Source organism: Pongo abelii, chromosome 10 (assembly GCF_028885655.2).
Source record: "Pongo abelii isolate AG06213 chromosome 10, NHGRI_mPonAbe1-v2.0_pri, whole genome shotgun sequence".
Lineage (NCBI taxonomy): Eukaryota > Metazoa > Chordata > Mammalia > Primates > Hominidae > Pongo > Pongo abelii.
In genome coordinates this window covers 41,049,039-41,067,811 of record NC_071995.2, presented here as the reverse complement: position 1 = coordinate 41,067,811, position 18,773 = coordinate 41,049,039, and the positions used below count along the sequence as shown (strand labels likewise).

The 18,773-nt window shown below is 35.3% G+C and overlaps 1 protein-coding gene across 8 annotated transcripts in view; it reads left to right on the top strand.

Moving 5' to 3' along the window:
• Positions 1 to 18,773, top strand: part of ADAMTS20 (ADAM metallopeptidase with thrombospondin type 1 motif 20) — a 209,498-nt gene that overhangs the window by 107,303 nt on the left and 83,422 nt on the right. For 7 of the 8 annotated variants that reach the window (XM_054527154.2, XM_054527155.2, XM_054527153.2 and 4 more), the window contains 9 exons: positions 1,668 to 1,760; positions 5,502 to 5,674; positions 5,822 to 5,951; positions 11,212 to 11,338; positions 12,765 to 12,975; positions 13,108 to 13,272; positions 14,082 to 14,246; positions 15,112 to 15,231; positions 15,856 to 15,963. In XM_054527154.2, coding sequence (XP_054383129.1) covers positions 1,668 to 1,760; positions 5,502 to 5,674; positions 5,822 to 5,951; positions 11,212 to 11,338; positions 12,765 to 12,975; positions 13,108 to 13,272; positions 14,082 to 14,246; positions 15,112 to 15,231; positions 15,856 to 15,963 — 1,292 coding nt within the window. The remainder of the gene's footprint in view (positions 1 to 1,667; positions 1,761 to 5,501; positions 5,675 to 5,821; positions 5,952 to 11,211; positions 11,339 to 12,764; positions 12,976 to 13,107; positions 13,273 to 14,081; positions 14,247 to 15,111; positions 15,232 to 15,855; positions 15,964 to 18,773) is intronic. The other variant, XM_054527149.2, reaches the window with a different exon arrangement.

The following is an 18,773-nucleotide window of genomic DNA, read 5'->3' as shown; positions in this document are numbered from 1 at the left end:
TTTTACAGTCTGACTGTTCAGCTTTAAATTGTGTTCATGTGTGTTCAAATTGTTACTTACTTCCATTTAAACAGTATAATTTAAAACTTGATATTTATGTTTTTATGTATGTGAAAAACATAGTACATTTTATACTCTGATATTTACGAATCTCGGTTACTAGATGATTTGATATATGATTTTTCTAGTTATTTCTTGGGAGCTACACATATTTGATTCCCTTCTATAATGCATGGCACATACTTATTACAGTCTGTATTTACTGAAAAATATTTTTTCCAGGATAAAGCCACAGGAACCAAATTAAGATCAAATATGTAATCTTGTGAAAATTGTACTGTGCATTAATCAGTTTGCAAATAGAACAATGTGTTAAACTCATTTGCAAGGTCTGATTAGCATTTGTCACATTTCTGCCCCCTGGTGGTAGCCTTCATCTTGTCACCTTTGCAACGCCTTAGGCTTGCTTTCTTGTAAAAAATATAATAAATAGTAAAGATATAAATAGTAAAAGTAGTGGGTGAGAATATTTTATAGTGAAAAGGAGGTTAATTAAAATTATTCTTGTAGGTCAATAACCTACAACCAGTAGGCATATAGTGTATACCAAATCATGAAACTATTTATCGTCTTACACTAAAAATGTGATGCCTTAGATATAAATAAGTCTGCTCTGAAACACATGCAAGATAGTCTGACGTTAGGGTTGCAAATTTAAGCTCTTTTTAAACTGTCTTCTTAAGTTAATTCCATATTTATCAAAGGTAGTGTATGAGAAAAAATACTTTTTACTCATGGTGCAGTTAACTAGGAGGAAATCCTAATAAATAAGGAAAAGGAAAAACTTAGAATAATATCCTTAGAGTATAGCTAATTGTATATTTAAAAACCTGAGTATTTGGACAAGTATGTAATGTGAGTGTTTTTAGTTTCATGAAAACGTGTTTTCTTAATATATGTTAGATAAAATGTTTCCTCTTTTGAGCAGTGCCAATGTCGCTGAATTGGCCTCATAAAATGGAAATATTACATTCATTTCACTAGAGTAAACTTTTTACTTTTCTCAAAACAAGTTGATTAGTATTCTTGTAAAAATAATGTAAAATTTGGGGAATAGATAAAGAGATTCCTGCTTATACTACAAACTAAAACTTGAGCTTTAAACTTTTTCTTTTTTATGATTTTTCAATAATGAAATTGAAAAATGTTATTATTTTGCTGTTTACTGAGTCTGTGTGAATATATCATAGCAATGACCAATCATTTTAATATCTCCTGGACTTGTGAATTGTATTTGAAATCTTCTATTTTTTTCCCAGTATAAAATATAAAAGCATTAACAAAGCTTAAAAATGGGTATGTGTACTAAGTGTCTCAGGAGCTAAAATATTAGCTTCATTCCATTCTATATTAAGAATATTAGAAGTAGGAAAAGGTTAGGAAAAGTTAAGAATCTTAAACTGTTTCTTGACAACAACCACTTTTTCTCAATCCTCAGTAATTTGTGTAAGGTACTGACTCAAAAGGAATAACGACTGTGTAATTTTGTAAAGACACAACAAAATTAAGTCTGACTATGCTATTCATATTTTTCATTCATTCAGCAGTAATAACCTCTGGGCCATCTGCTTTTTGTGAAATTTAACATATGTAAAATTATATTGCAGGTTATAATGTTGTTGTAAAGATTCCCGCAGGAGCAACAAACGTTGACATTCGTCAGTACAGCTATTCTGGACAACCAGATGACAGTTACCTTGGTAAACATTTCTCGTAAACAACAGCCAGTATGTGGCTCATGTGCAATTTCATGGAAGTCTGTAGTTGATGTGAATTCTTGGAAGACAACAAGAGTCCCTTTAGCAAACATGCAATTTTATTTCATACTGAGCTTAGGGCTCCCTATACATATGTTCTTAAGCAGTCAAAAATGTATTACTTTAAAAAAAAAAAAAACTTAATGAAATTCTGAACAATAATTTGTTTTCAGTTTTTTTCTTGTGTGTTTTAGATAACCAGAAGTTATATTCAATTAGTTGCATGTGTATTTAGAATAAAATTCTCTTCTATCATTTTGTCTAATATTAATTATAGAATTCTTTGGGGTTAAATGTTTTAAATAATTTTCTTAATTTTTTTTTACTATGTAGCTAAAGTATTTAAATACAGTTTTTTAAAAGCTCTTGTATTTAAAAAAGTCAGAAAACGAACTGTGGTTTCACATTTTTATATGTTAATGAATGCAGTCACAGTATATTGTCTGTTAGCTATTTCTAAAGTATAAACTTAATTTATGTTATTTATTTTTAGAAATTAGCTTTCAGGCTTAAAGAATTTCACTTTAGACACAAACGTGAAAAGGATGCTTTAAAAACCTTTTCCTTCTGCCTGTGAAATATCTTAATAGTGAGTTATCTATAATTCACCAAGCTGGAGTAGGTAGGTAATGGTGCAGAGCTGATATTGAGAAAGCATCTGCTGTACATTAATAAGATGTGAAATATTGACTCATAATTAACTTATGTAACTGGCAATCTGAATCTATAATGAACAGCCTATCTCAGGAATTGCATTTGGAACCATAAAGCCAAATGTAAGGGGAACAACTGCTCAATGAGTACAAGGTTTCCTTTTGGGGTGAACAGGTTTTGGAACTAGATAGAGGTGATGATTGTACGTCATCGTGAATATACTAAATGCCATTGAACTGTTAGTTTAATGATGGTTAATTTTATGTTATATCAGTTTCACCTCAATACAAAATGCAAAATATTTATTAAAATCAAACATAAATAGTTTGATTTATTAGCCTTTTACATTTAGTTGAAATTCTTTTCCTTGTGCTAAAAATATTGCTTCAGTAAATTTACATAGATATATGCTACCATATTGGAGATAAATAATTTAATAGGTATCTCTTAGATTCCAAATGTAGACAAATATATCTTTCTGGGACTGGATCACAGGTTATTCTCAACTTTAAAAATTAGAAATGTTGGCCACGCGTGGTGGCTCATGCCTGTAATCCCAGCACTTTGGGAGGCCGAGGCGGGTGGATCATCTGAGGTCAGGAGTTCAAGACCAGCCTGACCAACATAGCAAAACCCCGTCTCTACTAAAAATACAAAAATTAGCCGGGTGTGGTGGCGCATGCCTGTAATCCCAGCTACTCGGGAGGTTGAGGCAGGAGAATTGCTTGAATCTGGAGGGCAGAGGTTGCAGTGAGCTGAAATTGTGTCACTGCACTCCAGCCTGGGCAACAAGAGCAAAACGCTGTCTCAAAAAAAAAAAAAAAAAAGAAATGTTCACCAATAAAGTATCAATATACTCTGTGAGAAAATTATAAACAAATATCAAAGTCTAAATTGAAGTGAGTAAAATAGACATGTGATGTCAATAGAAGGAATTTTTAAAACATTTATGTTTATGATGTTTGGTAACTAAAAGTAGTGAAAAGTGTAGACTTTTTTTCTAAGCCAGTAAGGTTTTGTTTATTTCCCTTAAATTTAACATAACCAATAATCCCTTAAATAGACCTAGCCACATTTGATAAAGTGCAGATTCTTAAATAGAGGAATGTCTATGTCATAGACTAAATATAGAACTTTATTTGTTCCTCACTGAATTCAGCGTAATACATAAAGACAGTTATACTAGTCCACATATACACAGAAACACCAAATTTATTTTACAATAATCCCTTCAATATTGCTTTTTCAGAGGGGTATTGTATTTATATTAGGAAGTTACCCATAGATAATTGTGTGCTTTCAGTGAGGTTTCCTGGAATGCCAAACAAATGTTTTCTGAAAAGGTTATTATTCCATTGAAAAGTATAACTTAAGCAAGCAAAAAAGTATTTGATTAATATGGGGGTTTTCTTAGTGTAAAATTTTAGGTATTACACATCCTCTTGAAAATTAAAAATAAATAGCACAGTACTTTACAATTCACACACTTACAAACATTTTTCAAACTTGATCCTGATTAAAAGACTGAAATAGAAATTTTTATTATTTCTATTATGCAGTTTAGGAAACTGAGCATGAGGTTTGTCCAAGATTACATAGACATTAATCGCAACAACTTAAACTTAAATCCATTGTTTTGATCCCACACTGATTTCTTTTTACTACGCATGATTGTGGGTGACATGTAATTTTATATTTAAAAAGTAACGTTACTAATGCATACTATATAATTGTCTTATCTATTTGTATATATATAGTATATAAATAAATATACACACATATACATATTCTATAGGTATATATTAATGTCTGTCACTGGGGAAAAAGAGAGAACAAGAAGGGGACATGAACAGAGAAGGAAATAGGAGTATTATTCTGAAAAGTAGATACCCACGTATGTGTTAACAGGGATAGAGGGCTTTTCTATAGAAGATCTAGACGTTTGTATAGAGAATAGCATAGTCATTGCATGGCTTTCTAGAATGTTGACCCTAGAGTTTTTTTTTTTTTTTTTTGGAGACGGAGTCTCCCTCAGTCTCCCAGGCTGGAGTGCAGTGGCGCGATCTCAGCTCACTGCAAGCTCCGCCTCCCGGGTTCACGCCATTCTCCTGCCTCAGCCTCCAGAGTAGCTGAGATTACAGGCATGCCTGTAATGGCGGAGTAGCCCGCCATTACGCCCGGCTAATTTTTTTGTATTTTTAGTAGAGACGGGGTTTCACTGTGTTAGCCAGGATGATCTCGATCTCCTGACCTCGTGATCCGCCCGTCTCGGCCTCCCGACCCTAGAGTTTTAAAGCTTTGTACCTTTTTTCTAAGATAAGCATAAATGGAATGATGCAGCAGTCTGGCTGCTCCTTCTTTCCCTACCGTTGATGACCAGGATGAGTGAACTAATCTGTCTGCTGGGGTCATGACTTCTTTCTGCTTTCCCACTGCTGGTTCTGAAGCATACATACCTCATGGAAGAAGATGACCATCTGAGATAGAAAAGTATAGAGTGAATTTATTTTAATATCTTTGGCGGATGTGCTGAAGTTACCCAACTTATTGATAAAATCCCACATTACAGTAAAATAAAGTTTATTTCCTCAACATTAATTTACGTTTGCATTCTTTAATTTCAAAAAAGGATTTGAACTTTAAAAGTTAAACAAGGCCAGGCGCGGTTGCTCACGCCTGTAATCCTAGCACTTGAGAGGCCGAAGCGGGCAGATTGCCTGAGGTCAGGAGTTCGAGACCAGCCTGGCCAACATGGCAAAACCCCGTCTCTACTAAAAATACAAAAATTAGCCGGGCGTGGTGGCGCATGCCTGTAATCTCAGCTACTCGGGAGGCTGAGGCAGGAGAATTGCTTGAACCCAAGAGGCGAGGCGAAGGTTGCAGTGAGCCAACATCGTGCCACTGTACTCCAGCCTGGGAGATAGAGCAAGACTCCGTCTTAAAAAAAAAAAAAAAAAAAAGTTAAACAAGTATTTTCTGTATTGTTGATTGGTATTACTATTTCATGAGTTATGCTTTATTCTTTTACAGCATTATCTGACGCTGAAGGGAATTTTCTTTTCAATGGAAATTTTCTTCTAAGTACATCAAAAAAAGAAATCAATGTGCAAGGAACAAGAACTGTTATTGAATACAGTGGATCAAATAACGCAGTTGAAAGAATTAATAGTACTAATCGACAAGAGAAAGAACTTATTTTGCAGGTAAATTCTCAGTCATCAGTAATAACACTTAGATTTAATTATATTAGTAAACTACTGGTTAAGTGCTTAACATTATCAAATATGAAATGATGTCTTAAGAATATATTTTTATGAATTAATTGTATGTTCTTTTATATTCTTATTGAGGTGTTGTGTGTGGGTAATTTATACAACCCTGATGTACATTATTCCTTCAATATCCCTTTGGAAGAGAGGAGTGACATGTTCACATGGGACCCCTATGGACCATGGGAAGGCTGTACCAAAATGTGTCAAGGTACGCTGGCATTCAATAAGGGACAAAAGATTGACTGTGCCTTCTGGCATCATTTTGGGTACTTTTGAGTCTTGGCTGCCTATGGAATCCTCCCCACTGTCCATACACATATCCCACAGACATACAAAGGTTTTCAATCTTTTTTTCCTTTCTGCTTTTTTCACTAATTCTTTCTGTTTCTTATACTTAACAGCACTATTTAATGCTACTCTTTTCACCCTTCTCTATCTATTACTGTTCTTTTACTTTCCCATTCTCATTCTCTTTTTCACAGCCACAGAAAGTTTCTCTAACATATATATCCTGCTTCCTGGTGAAATATCTGCCTTTTCTTCCACTCATCTCCACACAGTCTTTCTCAACAACCTGGCTTCCTCTTTTATTGTTGAGATATCAAACATTCTTTCATCTTTTATTTTCCTTCCCTGACCATGAGAAAGTATAATTGTATAGATGGCATGAAAAACGGAAAGAAATAGAGTGGGAAAAGGAGCAGAGTGGGAACAGCAGGGCAATTTATAGTAGGGAAAAAAGTGGAAAGACTAGAGTCTGCAGTCTGTAATTATGAATATTTAATTGTGTAATATTATGTTCAATGCAGTAAATATTTATTGAGGGAATATGCTCAGATTATTAATGAGATCCCAATTCTGAATTCATGTTTTATTTTAGTGCTTGAAACAGATGCATGAATATATATGTTAATTTATTAATAAAATGGTAAATACAGTACTATAGATACCCACAGTGTGGACCTCAGAAAAGATGGAGGGAGCAGTTTTTGAGGAGACTGAAGCTGAAGATAGAGAATTTTGTATAGAATGGAAGAAAAGTTTTCATGAAGAATAGAGAAATGTCTTGGGAATTAGGGCAGGAGTGGGTCAGGGCAAAGGAAGGTCAGAACCATGTGGAGATGAGTTTATCATAGAAAGTGGGCAGCCAGAGGCAGTGACCAAAGATGGTGAGAATGTGAAGAACAGTCTACCATCTGACCTGACGAGGTGCCAAAGGAACTGTGGTGCCCTATTCAGGAAAAGACACAGTCTTGGTCCTGTGGCATCTGGACAGTGCTTCCCAGAATGATTTCATGGGAACAAATGTTCCTGTTTTAGCAGTGTCTCAGTGGAGGGATACAAGGAAATGACGCAAGATAGTCAGGGATAAATGCTAGAGGTAGAAAACACAGAGCTTTGGTTAATATAGAAGAAGGAAAAATTTATTTTGACAGAAAGGTCCTGAATATTCTTTTAGAAGATAATTGGAATTTGGGGAGCTGGGATCAGCATTCCAACTTGAGTGGGTAAGCTCATCTGTGACCATGGATATAAGGAGCTAGAAGGAGAAATTTCAGAAACAGGAGAATGAAGGAACATTTTAAAATGCAGTGAACACACTGAGAATAACAAGATTCAAAATGGAAGTTTGGACAAACATGGTGAGAGACGATTTGGGAGTCCAAAGCAGGAGAGTTCTCTTAAACAATCACATGCAAGGGAAAAGCAACTATTATTTCTTTTACCATATAGTGAACTCTGATTATATTCCCTTTTTTTGTGTAATTTTTTTTAGTTTCTCTAAAGTTAAAAGTTAAATTCCCTCTGTTTTGTTTGTTTCTGTGTACTGAAAGTTATCAGTCCTCAAACTTTTTGTCAGAACTCTACATTTTGTCTTAATATTGTCAAGCATATTATAGAATTTATCAATTTGATTTTTCTTTCACTTTTTCTTTACCTTTGGCTACTGTGGCCCTCTTTTCTCTAATTTGTTCATGTTGCTTTTTAGGCTTGTTTAATGACTTTCATTTTGAGATTTCCCTTCATTATTGTCCTGGGAATTCTCTTCAGTATTCTGTGTTAGATTCCCTGTTTTCTAAATCCTATCAGTCCCTCTTTTTGATTTACTTCTTTCATTGGGTGGAACATATCCCTCAGTATTTTCTTGAGAAGAAAAGTATATTTTTGAGACCTTTCATATCTGAAAATGACATAACTATATTCTCACGCTCGATCAGTAGTTTAGCTGGTATAAATAGAGAATGTTTTTCTTTAGAATTTTGAAGGTCTTGTTTTCTGGCTTGTTTTCCAATTTCCTGTGCTTGTACATGACATGTTGTATTCTGGAAGTTTTGTGGATCCTCTCTTTAATTCTAGTGGTATGAAATTTCAGGACAATATGCCTTGATTTGATTGTTTTTTCATCTATTTTTCTGGGTAATTAAGATGCCATTCCAATTTGGAAACATAAGTCTTTGTCTTGAGAAATTTTATCATGTTCTTAGATGACTTCCTCACATTAACTTTTCTTTTTTATCTTTGGGAAACTAGTATTATTTGGATGTTCACATTCCTAAACTGATATTTCTTTTATAATTTATTCTCTCAATTTCATTGTTTTCTTAATGTTTCTTCTCATAACATTTTGCTTTTGTTTTATGAATATAATACCTTCTATCGTATCTCTGAGTGTATTAATCATAGTTTTTAAGTTTTCTTCTGCTCCCTCACTTATATGTGTTTCATCCTAGGTCTATTTTGTTTTTGTTTATTTTACATTTTTGTGTGTGTTAGAGGCTTTCCTAGAATGTCTACTGATCTTGTGCTGTTTGTTCATATTTTAAAATCAGACTAAAAGTCTGATTGAAAGTCCTCTGTGGGTCAGACAAGTTAACTAGAAGTTTCATTATAGAGTAATTTGGTCATTAAGTAGCCCTCTCATATGTCATTGGAGAGAAGTCTCAAATGTTATTGTCAGTTGATCTTTTTTCTTGAGTTAAACGGTCCTGCAAGAGAGGAATTCTCTCGTCTTCTGATTGTCATGAGGGTGCTATGGGATAACAGAAGCTGGCATGGTGCCAGCAGGAGATTGAGTGCTGAATGGGCTGGGATCACATGATTCAGTGTGGGGAACTTTATTTAGCCACCTTGTTTCAATAGAGCGTGTTCCCAGCTTTTCTCAGCTGTGTCTTATGCCCCAAGTTCACTTCTTCTAGAGCTATACTGTGCAATATGGTAGTCGCTAGCCATGTGTGGCTATCTATTGAAATGTGCTGCAAGTGTTAAATGCATACTAAATCTGGAAGACTTAGAATGAAAAAAGAATGTAAAATATATTATTAATAATTTTATATTGATATGTTCAAATGATCATATTTTAAATATTTTGGGCTAAACATAAAGGTTATTAAAATTAATTTTTTTAACGTGACTACTGGAAAATATAAAGTTCCAGATGTGGTTCACATTCTGTTTTCATTGGATAGTGCTGTTCTCAGCTAGGAAGCTAGTGGTCTAACCATTCTTTTTAAATACTTTTCAATTAACTCTTTATTATTTCAGGCCTACCCCTCACACATTCGCCCCGTCAGAGGAACCTGGTGTTTTCCATTCCTGGGCCTTTCTTGGGTTCTATGTCATGAATGATTTGTTGCTTATTTACTTTCCCACTTTGCAGGCTTAGGTTCCATCTTCCTTGGCTCTGTTAAATAGTTATTTCCATCTACTTTTCATATTCAAAATTTCATTTTCTTGCTGATTTTTTTCTTTTCCTTTTTTTGTTCTTTTAGGTTTATGCCTTTTCAGAATTTCTCATAGTTATTTCAAAAGATATTTAGGAAGGAGCAGAGATAACATATATGATCATGTTTAGTTAACTAGAAGCACAAAGTTGAACTTTGATAAAACAGAAATTTGTTCATGTCACTGACTGCTTTAACTCTTTACTGTCTCCTCATTGCAGAAAGCATAAAGTTCAAATGACTGGTCACTTATGACCACTTCTCTTAGTTTGCTTTTGCTGTAGTTATCCTGCACGCAAACCACCAAATCTTAATGGCTTGGAACAATAAAGGTTTATTTATTGCTTATGTCATGTTTTGGCTGCTAATTGGCTATGGGCCTACTCCAACTTGGTATCTGTATCCATGTTTGTTTGTTTGTTTTTTATAGACTTTATATTTTTATTTTATTTTTATTTTTTATTTTTATTTTTTAGAAATGGAGTCTCACTCTGTCACCTAGGCTGGAGCGCAGTGGTGCAATCTCGGCTCACTGCAAGCTCTGCCTCCTGGGTTCACCTGCCATTCTCCTGTCTCAGCCTCCCGAGTAGCTGGGACTACAGGCACCCACCACTATGCCTGGCTAATTTCTGTATTTTTAATAGAGACGGGGTTTCACCTTGTTAGTCAGGATGGTCTTGATCTCCTGACCTCGTGATCCTCCCACCTCAGCCTCCCAAAGTGCTGGGATTACAGGTGTGAGCCATCATGCCCGGCCTAGACTTTATTTTTTTAGAGAAGTTTTAGGTTTACTGAAAAATTGAGTGGAAAGTACAGAAAGTTTGCATATTCATCTTTCTTCCCTCTGCCATTCTCCTCCACACTCCTCTATTATTAACATCTTGCATTAATGTGGCACATTTGTGCAATTGACGAGCCAATTTTGATGCATTATTATTAACTAAAGTCCATAGTTTACATTAGAGTTTACTATTTGTGTTGTAAATTCTATGGTTTGACAAATGTATAGTGACATGTATTCACCAATATAATATCATACATAGTAGTTTCACTGCCCTAAAAATCTCTTGTGCTTCATGTATTTATTCTTCCTTCTTTCCCCCACAACCGGTGACAGACACTGATCTTTTTATTGCCTGTCTATGCCTTTTTTTTTCATGATTCCAGGCTGAAAGATCAGCTCTATCTGGGAAATGATGTTCTGGAGGCAGAGGGAAAAAGGAAAGAGAGCTGGGTGGGACTGGAATAGGTCACATTCCTTTTCAGTCTGTTGATATAAAGCCTGATGCCAATCGACAGGAAGGAGTTCTTCCCCTGCAGGAAGTTACTATAACATTGTAGCAATAGAGATGTGCAATCCTCTTACGGGAAAAGGGGAGGTAGCTGAGGTAGCTGATGGATGACAGTAATATAGTGTACTGTATAGCAACAGTGCTGTCCTTAGCTACTCAATTATTCACCAACAACCACTCTATCCCACTATAGTGAATTTCGTTTTACTCCAATGCCTGTCCCATCTTCTGTACATCTCTTCATTAAGCAAACTTTCAGTCATTCAGGATTCAGCTTACTTATTATAAAAGTCATTCCTCACTAGATTAATATACTAGTGTATCCTATATGTTGCATTGGAAATTTTTACTTGCTTAGCTGACTCCTTTAAGCTATTAGCAGAATTACATAATTATGGAACATCTAACTGTGAATTTTTCTTTCATTTTTTATTTTCATTTGACTTTGGCCAAGGTCTTCAGCGAAGAAAAATAACTTGCATACATAAGAGTGATCACAGTGTTGTGTCTGATAAAAAATGTGACCACTTGCCACTTCCATCATTTGTTACTCAAAGTTGCAATACAGACTGTGAAATAAGGTAAAAGAGAAATAATATGTAATATAACCAGATTAATAAGTGAGCTAAGATTAAAATGTCTAACACAGTGACTGACACAGCGTGGACATATAATTATTACTCATCATTTGCCATGCCATGAAAAAATTTCAGGCTCACTATTTTATGGTAAAACTCAGTACATAATTGATTTGAATTTTCATTCATAGTATTTTCTGAATACCAGTATATAGGCCTCAACATTTTGTGTAGAAAAAGATTGCAATTTTGTCTGTAAAATAAATGCAAGTAAACTGTTATCTGAAAATGGATGATTTAGAGATCTGAAACAATAAATTTTTTAGCATGATTCTTTATTTTCCACGAATTAATGAACCAGTAAACTTCTGAAGTTTGGAGAAATCAAACTGATTGATTTCCTTGATATTCTATTTTGTCCATTAAACTTTTGTCCATTAAACTTTAGGGAAATTGATCCTAGATCATGACAGCAAGTTTACACTTGTAACTTAAATTTCTAGTTATTTGGTTTTGTGTGTGTGTGTGTGTGTGTTTGTGTGTGTGTGTGTGTGTGTGTGCGTGATTGGTCTTGTAGTGACATGATATACAATGAGTCCATCTATCATATTTATACATTTATTTTTAGCATTGTAGCAGGTGCCATTTAACATTCAGGTATGGCCAGAACCTCTTTCACTTGATGAGAATTTCTATATATTTATGATGTTGGTTGAAGACATAGCAGAAGCACAGTAGTAGAACTGCCTATGTAAGTTGCATCCACTACATAGTAGTAAAAGGAAGCACAGTGAAATTCTTGAGATGCTATTAGGGACGGAAATGAATTCCATGAATTCTGTGCTTTGTTATACTGGTGCCTTCACATTGATGAATGCTAGACTACAATTGGGATAATTTGGCTATAACTAACATTTTTACTTGTGGAAAACATGTTTTACCTGGAAACATGTCTAAATATAGATTACAGGAATGAATGAGAAAGTGTGGTGTACTTTATAAAAACTAGTTAACTTTATAAATGCTTTATTTTTATTGATGTAGTCAAATTCCTAGACTTTCCCTGGTCATAAAATCGAAATACTTATAGAGGGATTGCATAGGGAGAAACTATCTGATTGGCAGTCAGATATGTTCAGTTATTATCTTAAATCTGCCACTAAGTAATTGGGTAATCGTGATCTAAACCAGTTGTTTTCAAAGGTTTTTGAGGAAGCTTGGGGTTCCTTGGACACACCTCCAAAGCTACCACCAAATGCTGGCATGAGGTCGGTAGCATAATGCTGGCTTCCTGGCTCCAGACTGTTTTGTTTTTTGGTGGTTTGTCCATCAACTCTTAGGATTTTAAAAACTGAATGCATGAGTGTCTCTGAATTTGTTTTTAAATTATGTAATATACCTCCTAAGTATAGTAACATCTTTTTTCAAGGTGGCATGTTATTGGCAAAAGTGAATGTTCATCCCAATGTGGTCAAGGATATAGAACCTTGGACATCCATTGCATGAAGTATTCCATTCATAAAGGACAGACTGTTCAAGTTAATGACCACTACTGTGGTGACCAGCTTAAACCTCCTACCCGAGAACTATGCCATGGTAACTGTGTCTTCACAAGATGGCATTATTCAGAATGGTCTCAGGTACAATAAAAATGATTGCTTAAAAAAAGTTGCCCCTTTCTTTCTAATTACATACTTATGTTACTCTGAAGTATAATTTTGTTGAAAATCTGATTTTTTTCCATTAGTTACCACTTTTTTTTTTTAAATCAGTGTTCCAGGAGTTGTGGAGGAGGGGAAAGGTCTCGAGAATCTTATTGTATGAATAACTTTGGCCATCGTCTTGCTGACAATGAATGCCAAGAACTGTCCCGAGTGACGAGAGAGAATTGCAATGAATTTTCCTGTCCTAGTTGGGCTGCTAGTGAATGGAGCGAGGTACATTGAACACATGAGGCTTGGAACTATTAAAATAGTGTGTTAGTAAAGCTTTGTAATCTAAGACTTTACAAAATTTAAAAGTGCTTAAATTTATTTCATCGTTTTGTAAATAACTATTATCAAAGCTGTTAGAAATTTATAAGACAGGCCAGGCACACAGTGTCTCATGCCTGTAATACCAGCACTCTGAGAAGCTGAGGTGGGTGGATTACTTGAGCTCAGATATTCAAGACCAGCCTGAGCAACATAGTGAAACTTAGCCGGATGTGGTGACACACACCTGTGGTCCCAGCTACTCGGGAGGCTGAGGTGGGAGGATTGCTTGAGTCTGGGAGGTGGAGGTATCAATTAGCAGAGATTGCGGTAAACTGAGATTGGCCACTGCACTCCAGCATGGGTGACAGAGTGAGAATCTGTCTCAAAAAAAAAAAAATGAAATGTACAAGATAGTTTGTCTTTATACTATTTACAGTATCTGACTAGTAATAACACTAACTGATATTTAATCTATAACCCTTTGCATAAGAAAGTGCCAGGGTCCACAGCAGCCTGGGATGAATACTTATTCTAAGGTTAGTTTTGCACCTTTGTTTCTAGGATAAATGGATGTTTCAGTGTGACTTGGGCAGCAGAAATTAGGGGCAGGCTGATTTTACCCAGTGAATATCTCTGGTGGAGTGAGGGAAAATGCATTTGGGAATGGTTTTTCAACTGTATTTCCACATGCAAATTGATCATTGCATCAGTTTAAGGCATTTGTGTTGACTAATGCTGCAAATAAATAATGATCAGTTGTATTCTTACAGTGCCTTGTTACGTGTGGTAAAGGAACAAAGCAGCGGCAGGTATGGTGTCAGCTGAATGTAGATCACTTGAGTGATGACTTCTGTAATTCAAGTACCAAACCTGAATCTCTGAGTCCATGTGAACTTCATACATGTGCTTCCTGGCAAGTAGGACCATGGGGTCCTGTGAGTATATGATACGGGTTTTTCTAATTTGATCTATCTTTACAGAATAGCACAAAAGTTGTGTTATATTTACTCCTCCCTTAGTGGATGCAATGGAATTTGGCTTGGTTTATTAAAAAACAACAACCCTGAAATGTGAATCTTTATGTGTAACATGTTGACAGTACTGCTAATTTTGCTGTAATAAATATTTCAGCTTTGCTTTTGAATTCCCTTTTGTTAACCAAAATGCTACAGACTTTATGCTTTTATCAGCTTTATTTAGATTATAAATATTTTCATCTCTGTGCCTGCATTGATATCTTTATTGTTTTTAGGATAGGCATTGTTTAGACGTTTTGCTGAACAGGCAGCTAGGAGTCTGCAGGATGAGCAATGATCAGGCTGGATGAGGATGGAGTAGCTTATTATTCTGTAGAGGTTGCCACAGTTGGCAGGAAGCCTTCTCTCATTTTCCCTTTAACTTTATATGCTGTTCCTTCTTTGTCTCTTTGAAATTTACTTAGTATATTAAATGACATGCATACACTAGGTGGTGTTTGAAAAGTATTTAGTTTCCTTAAATCATATTGACTGCTTTCTAAAATATCAGGCCTCTATTTATATTTTTATATGACAGCTTTTTAGAATACATTAATTGTTGTACAGTTTGGTTAACTTCAATATTGGATTGGTATTTACTAAATTTGAATAAATATGCATATTTATTGAATTTGCTCTTTTTAAGTCTTAAATTTGGTATAAAGGACTGATAAAAAGATTATCGAAAGTATATTATTAACAGGGTATTCATTAAGAAAATAGAAGTTTATGTAACTTTTGGAAAACAATGTTTTTTTAATATCTATTTATATTCTTCTTTCAGTGCACAACCACATGTGGACATGGGTATCAGATGCGAGATGTTAAATGTGTCAATGAGCTAGTTAGTGCAGTGTTAGAGGACACAGAATGCCATGAAGCTAGTCGCCCCAGTGACAGACAGGTAAAAAGAATCATGGTTTACAAACAAAAAGATTTATGAGACAGAAAGATTATTGATGTGTTAAAATTATTTCTTTACTTATTTTTTTCCACTTAAATTTGTATGCCTTAAAAACGTGTATGTGAGAGAGAGAGGCAAAAAAATAGAATTTGTTGTTCTTGGTTTTGCCAGCTTTGTAGCTTTATTAATGAATTTTTTTTTTTTTACTCTTTATCTGCTAAGGGCTCACTCATTTAACTTGTGAATTTCCATTCTTTGAACTGAAGAAGAAGGTTATATCTATTTTTATAAATATCGTGAACTCCTAAAGTGTATTGTGCTTTTTAAGGTGGAGTTTTGTGTCCGTTCAGAATGTTTTAGCTGAGCAGTATTTTTAAAGGACTGATGCTCTTTTCCTTTTCAGCAATCAAACAGAATGGTCCAAACTTTAGGATTCAGTCATTATCCACTACTGACACTTGACAATACTGTAGTTAGTGCTTTTGAAAATGAAAACATTCATATTACCAATTTGTAATTTAGTATGGAACTGTTCTTGAGACATACAGAAGAAGCGAAGTATTAGATTTTGTGTAAATCAGTCATTAATTAACGTTTTACGAGATCCATTTTTCTTCTGAACAGAACTGTGTACTTACACCTTGCTCATTTATTTCTAAACTTGAGACTGCTTCATTACCAACTGTTCTCATAAAAAAGATGGCACAATGGCGACACGGTTCTTGGACCCCAGTAAGTGAATTTCTTTAATAGATACAGTGTTTCTATTATGGCGGATTTTATACATCAACAAAATGGTTGCTAGAGATTTCACAAATTAACGTATACATTTATTCTCAGCTATTTTGATGGTATCAAAGAAGTATAGGGTTTAGAATTAGGAATTAATGGCTAAGTCCTTCGCCTTTCAAGAGCTCTGTGTCTCTGGACAAGAAATTGAAGTTTTCTGAGTCTATTTTCTTTTCTTTTTTTTTTTTTTGCTTCAAGTATTTATTTATTTATTTATTTTTAATTTTATTATTATACTTCAAGTTTTAGAGTACATGTGCACGGCGTGCAGGTTTGTTACATATGTATACATGTGCCATGCTGGTATGCTGAACCAATTAACTTGTCATTTAGCATTAGGTATATCTCCTAATGCTATCCCTCCCCACTCCCCCCACCCCACAACAGTCCCCAGAGTGTGATGTTCCCCTTCCTGTGTCCATGTGTGCTCATTGTTCAATTCCCACCTATGAGTGAGAACATGTGGTGTTTGGTTTTTTGTCCTTGCGATAGTTTGCTGAGAATGATGGTTTCCAGCTTCATCCATGTCCCTACAAACGATATGAACTCATCATTTTTTATGGCTGCATAGTATTCCATGGTGTATATGTGCCACATTTTCTTAATCCAGTCTATCGCTGTTGGACATTTAGGTTGGTTCCAAGTCTTTGCTATTGTGAATAGTGCTGTTATAAACACACGTGTGCATGTGTCTTTATAGCAGCATGATTTATAATCCTTTGGGTGTATACCCAGAAATGGGATGGCTGGGTCAAATGGTATTTCTAGTTCTAGATCCCTGAGGAATCGCCACACTGACTTCCACAAGGGTTGAACTAGTTTACAGTCCCACCAACAGTGTAAAAGTGTTCGTATTTCTCCACATCCTCTCCAGCACCTGTTGTTTCCTGACTTTTTAATGATCATCATTCTAACTGGTGTGAGATGGTATCTCATTGTGGTTTTGATTTGCCTTTCTCTGATGGCCAGTAATGATGAGCATTTTTTCATGTGTCTGTTGGCTGCATAAATGTCTTCTTTGGAGAAGTGTCTGTTCATATCCTTCGCCCACTTTTTGATGGGGTTGTTTGTTTTTTTCTTGTAAATTTGTTTGAGTTCATTGTAGATTCTGGATATTAGCCCTTTGTCAGATGAGTAGGTTGCAAAAATTTTCTCCCATTCTGTAGGTTGCCTGTTCACTCTGATGGTAGTTTCTTTTGCTGTGCAGAAGCTCTTTAGTTTAATTAGATCCCATTTGTCAATTTTGGCTTTTGTTGCCATTGTTTTTGGTGTTTTAGACATGAAGTCCTTGCCCATGCCTATGTCCTGAATGGTATTGCCTAGGTTTTCTTCTAGGGTTTTTATGGTTTTAGGTCTAACGTTTAAGTCTTTAATCCATCTTGAATTAATTTTTGTATAAGGTGTAAGGAAGGGATCCAGTTTCAGCTTTCTACATATGACTAGCCAGTTTTCCCAGCACCATTTATTAAATAGGGAATCCTTCCCCCATTTCCTGTTTTTCTCAGGTTTGTCGAAGATCAGATGGTTGTAGATATGCGGAATTATTTCTGAGGGCTCTGTTCTGTTCCATTGATCTATGTCTTTGTTTTGGTACCAGTACCATGCTGTTTTGGTTACTGTAGCCTTGTAGTATAGTTTGAAGTCAGGTAGTGTGATGCCTCCAGCTTTGTTCTTTTGGCTTAGGATTGACTTGGCAATGCGGGCTCTTTTTTGGTTCCATATGAACTTTAAAGTAGTTTTTTCCAATTCTGTGAAGAAAGTCTTTGGTAACTTGATGGGGATGGCATTGAATCTATAAATGACCTTGGGCAGTATGGCCATTTTCACGATATTGATTCTTCCTACCCCTGAACATGGAATGTTCTTCCGTTTGTTTGTACCCTCTTTTATTTCCTTGAGCAGTGGTTTGTAGTTCTCCTTGAAGAGGTCCTTAACGTCCCTTGTAAGTTGGATTCCTAAGTATTTGATTCTCTTTGAAGCAATTGTGAATGGGAGTTCACTCATGATTTGGCTCTCTGTTTGTCTGTTATTGGTGTATAAGAATGCTTTTGATTTTTGTAATTGATTTTGTATCCTGACACTTTGCTGAAGTTGCTTATCAGCTTGAGGAGATTTTCGGCTGAGACAATGGGGTTTTCTAGATATACAGTCATGTCATCTGCAAACAGGGACAATTTGATTTCCTCTTTTCCTAATTGAATACCCTTTATTTCCTTCTCCTGCCTGATTGCCCTAGCCAGAACTTCCAACACTATGTTGAATAGGAGTGGTGAGGGAGGGCATCCCTGTCTTGTGCCCGTTTTCAAAGGGAATGCTTCCAGTTTTTGCCCATTCAGTATGATATTGGCTGTGGGTTTGTCATAGATAGCTCTTATTATTTTGAGATACGTCCCATCAATACCTAATTGATTGAGAGTTTTTAGCATGAAGGGTTGTTGAATTTTGTCAAAGGCCTTTTCTGCATCTATTGAGATAATCATGTGGTTTTTGTCTTTGGTTCTGTTTGTATGCTGGATTACGTTTATTGATTTTCATATGTTGAATCAGCCTTGCATCCCAGGGATGAAGCCCACTTGATCATGATGGATAAGCTTTTTGATATGCTGCTGGATTCGGTTTGCCAGTATTTTATTGAGGATTTTTTCATCAATGTTCATCAAGGATATTGGTCTAAAATTCTCTTTTTTGGTTGTGTCTCTGCCAGGCTTTGGTATCAGGATGATGCTGGCCTCATAAAATGAGTTAGGGAGGAT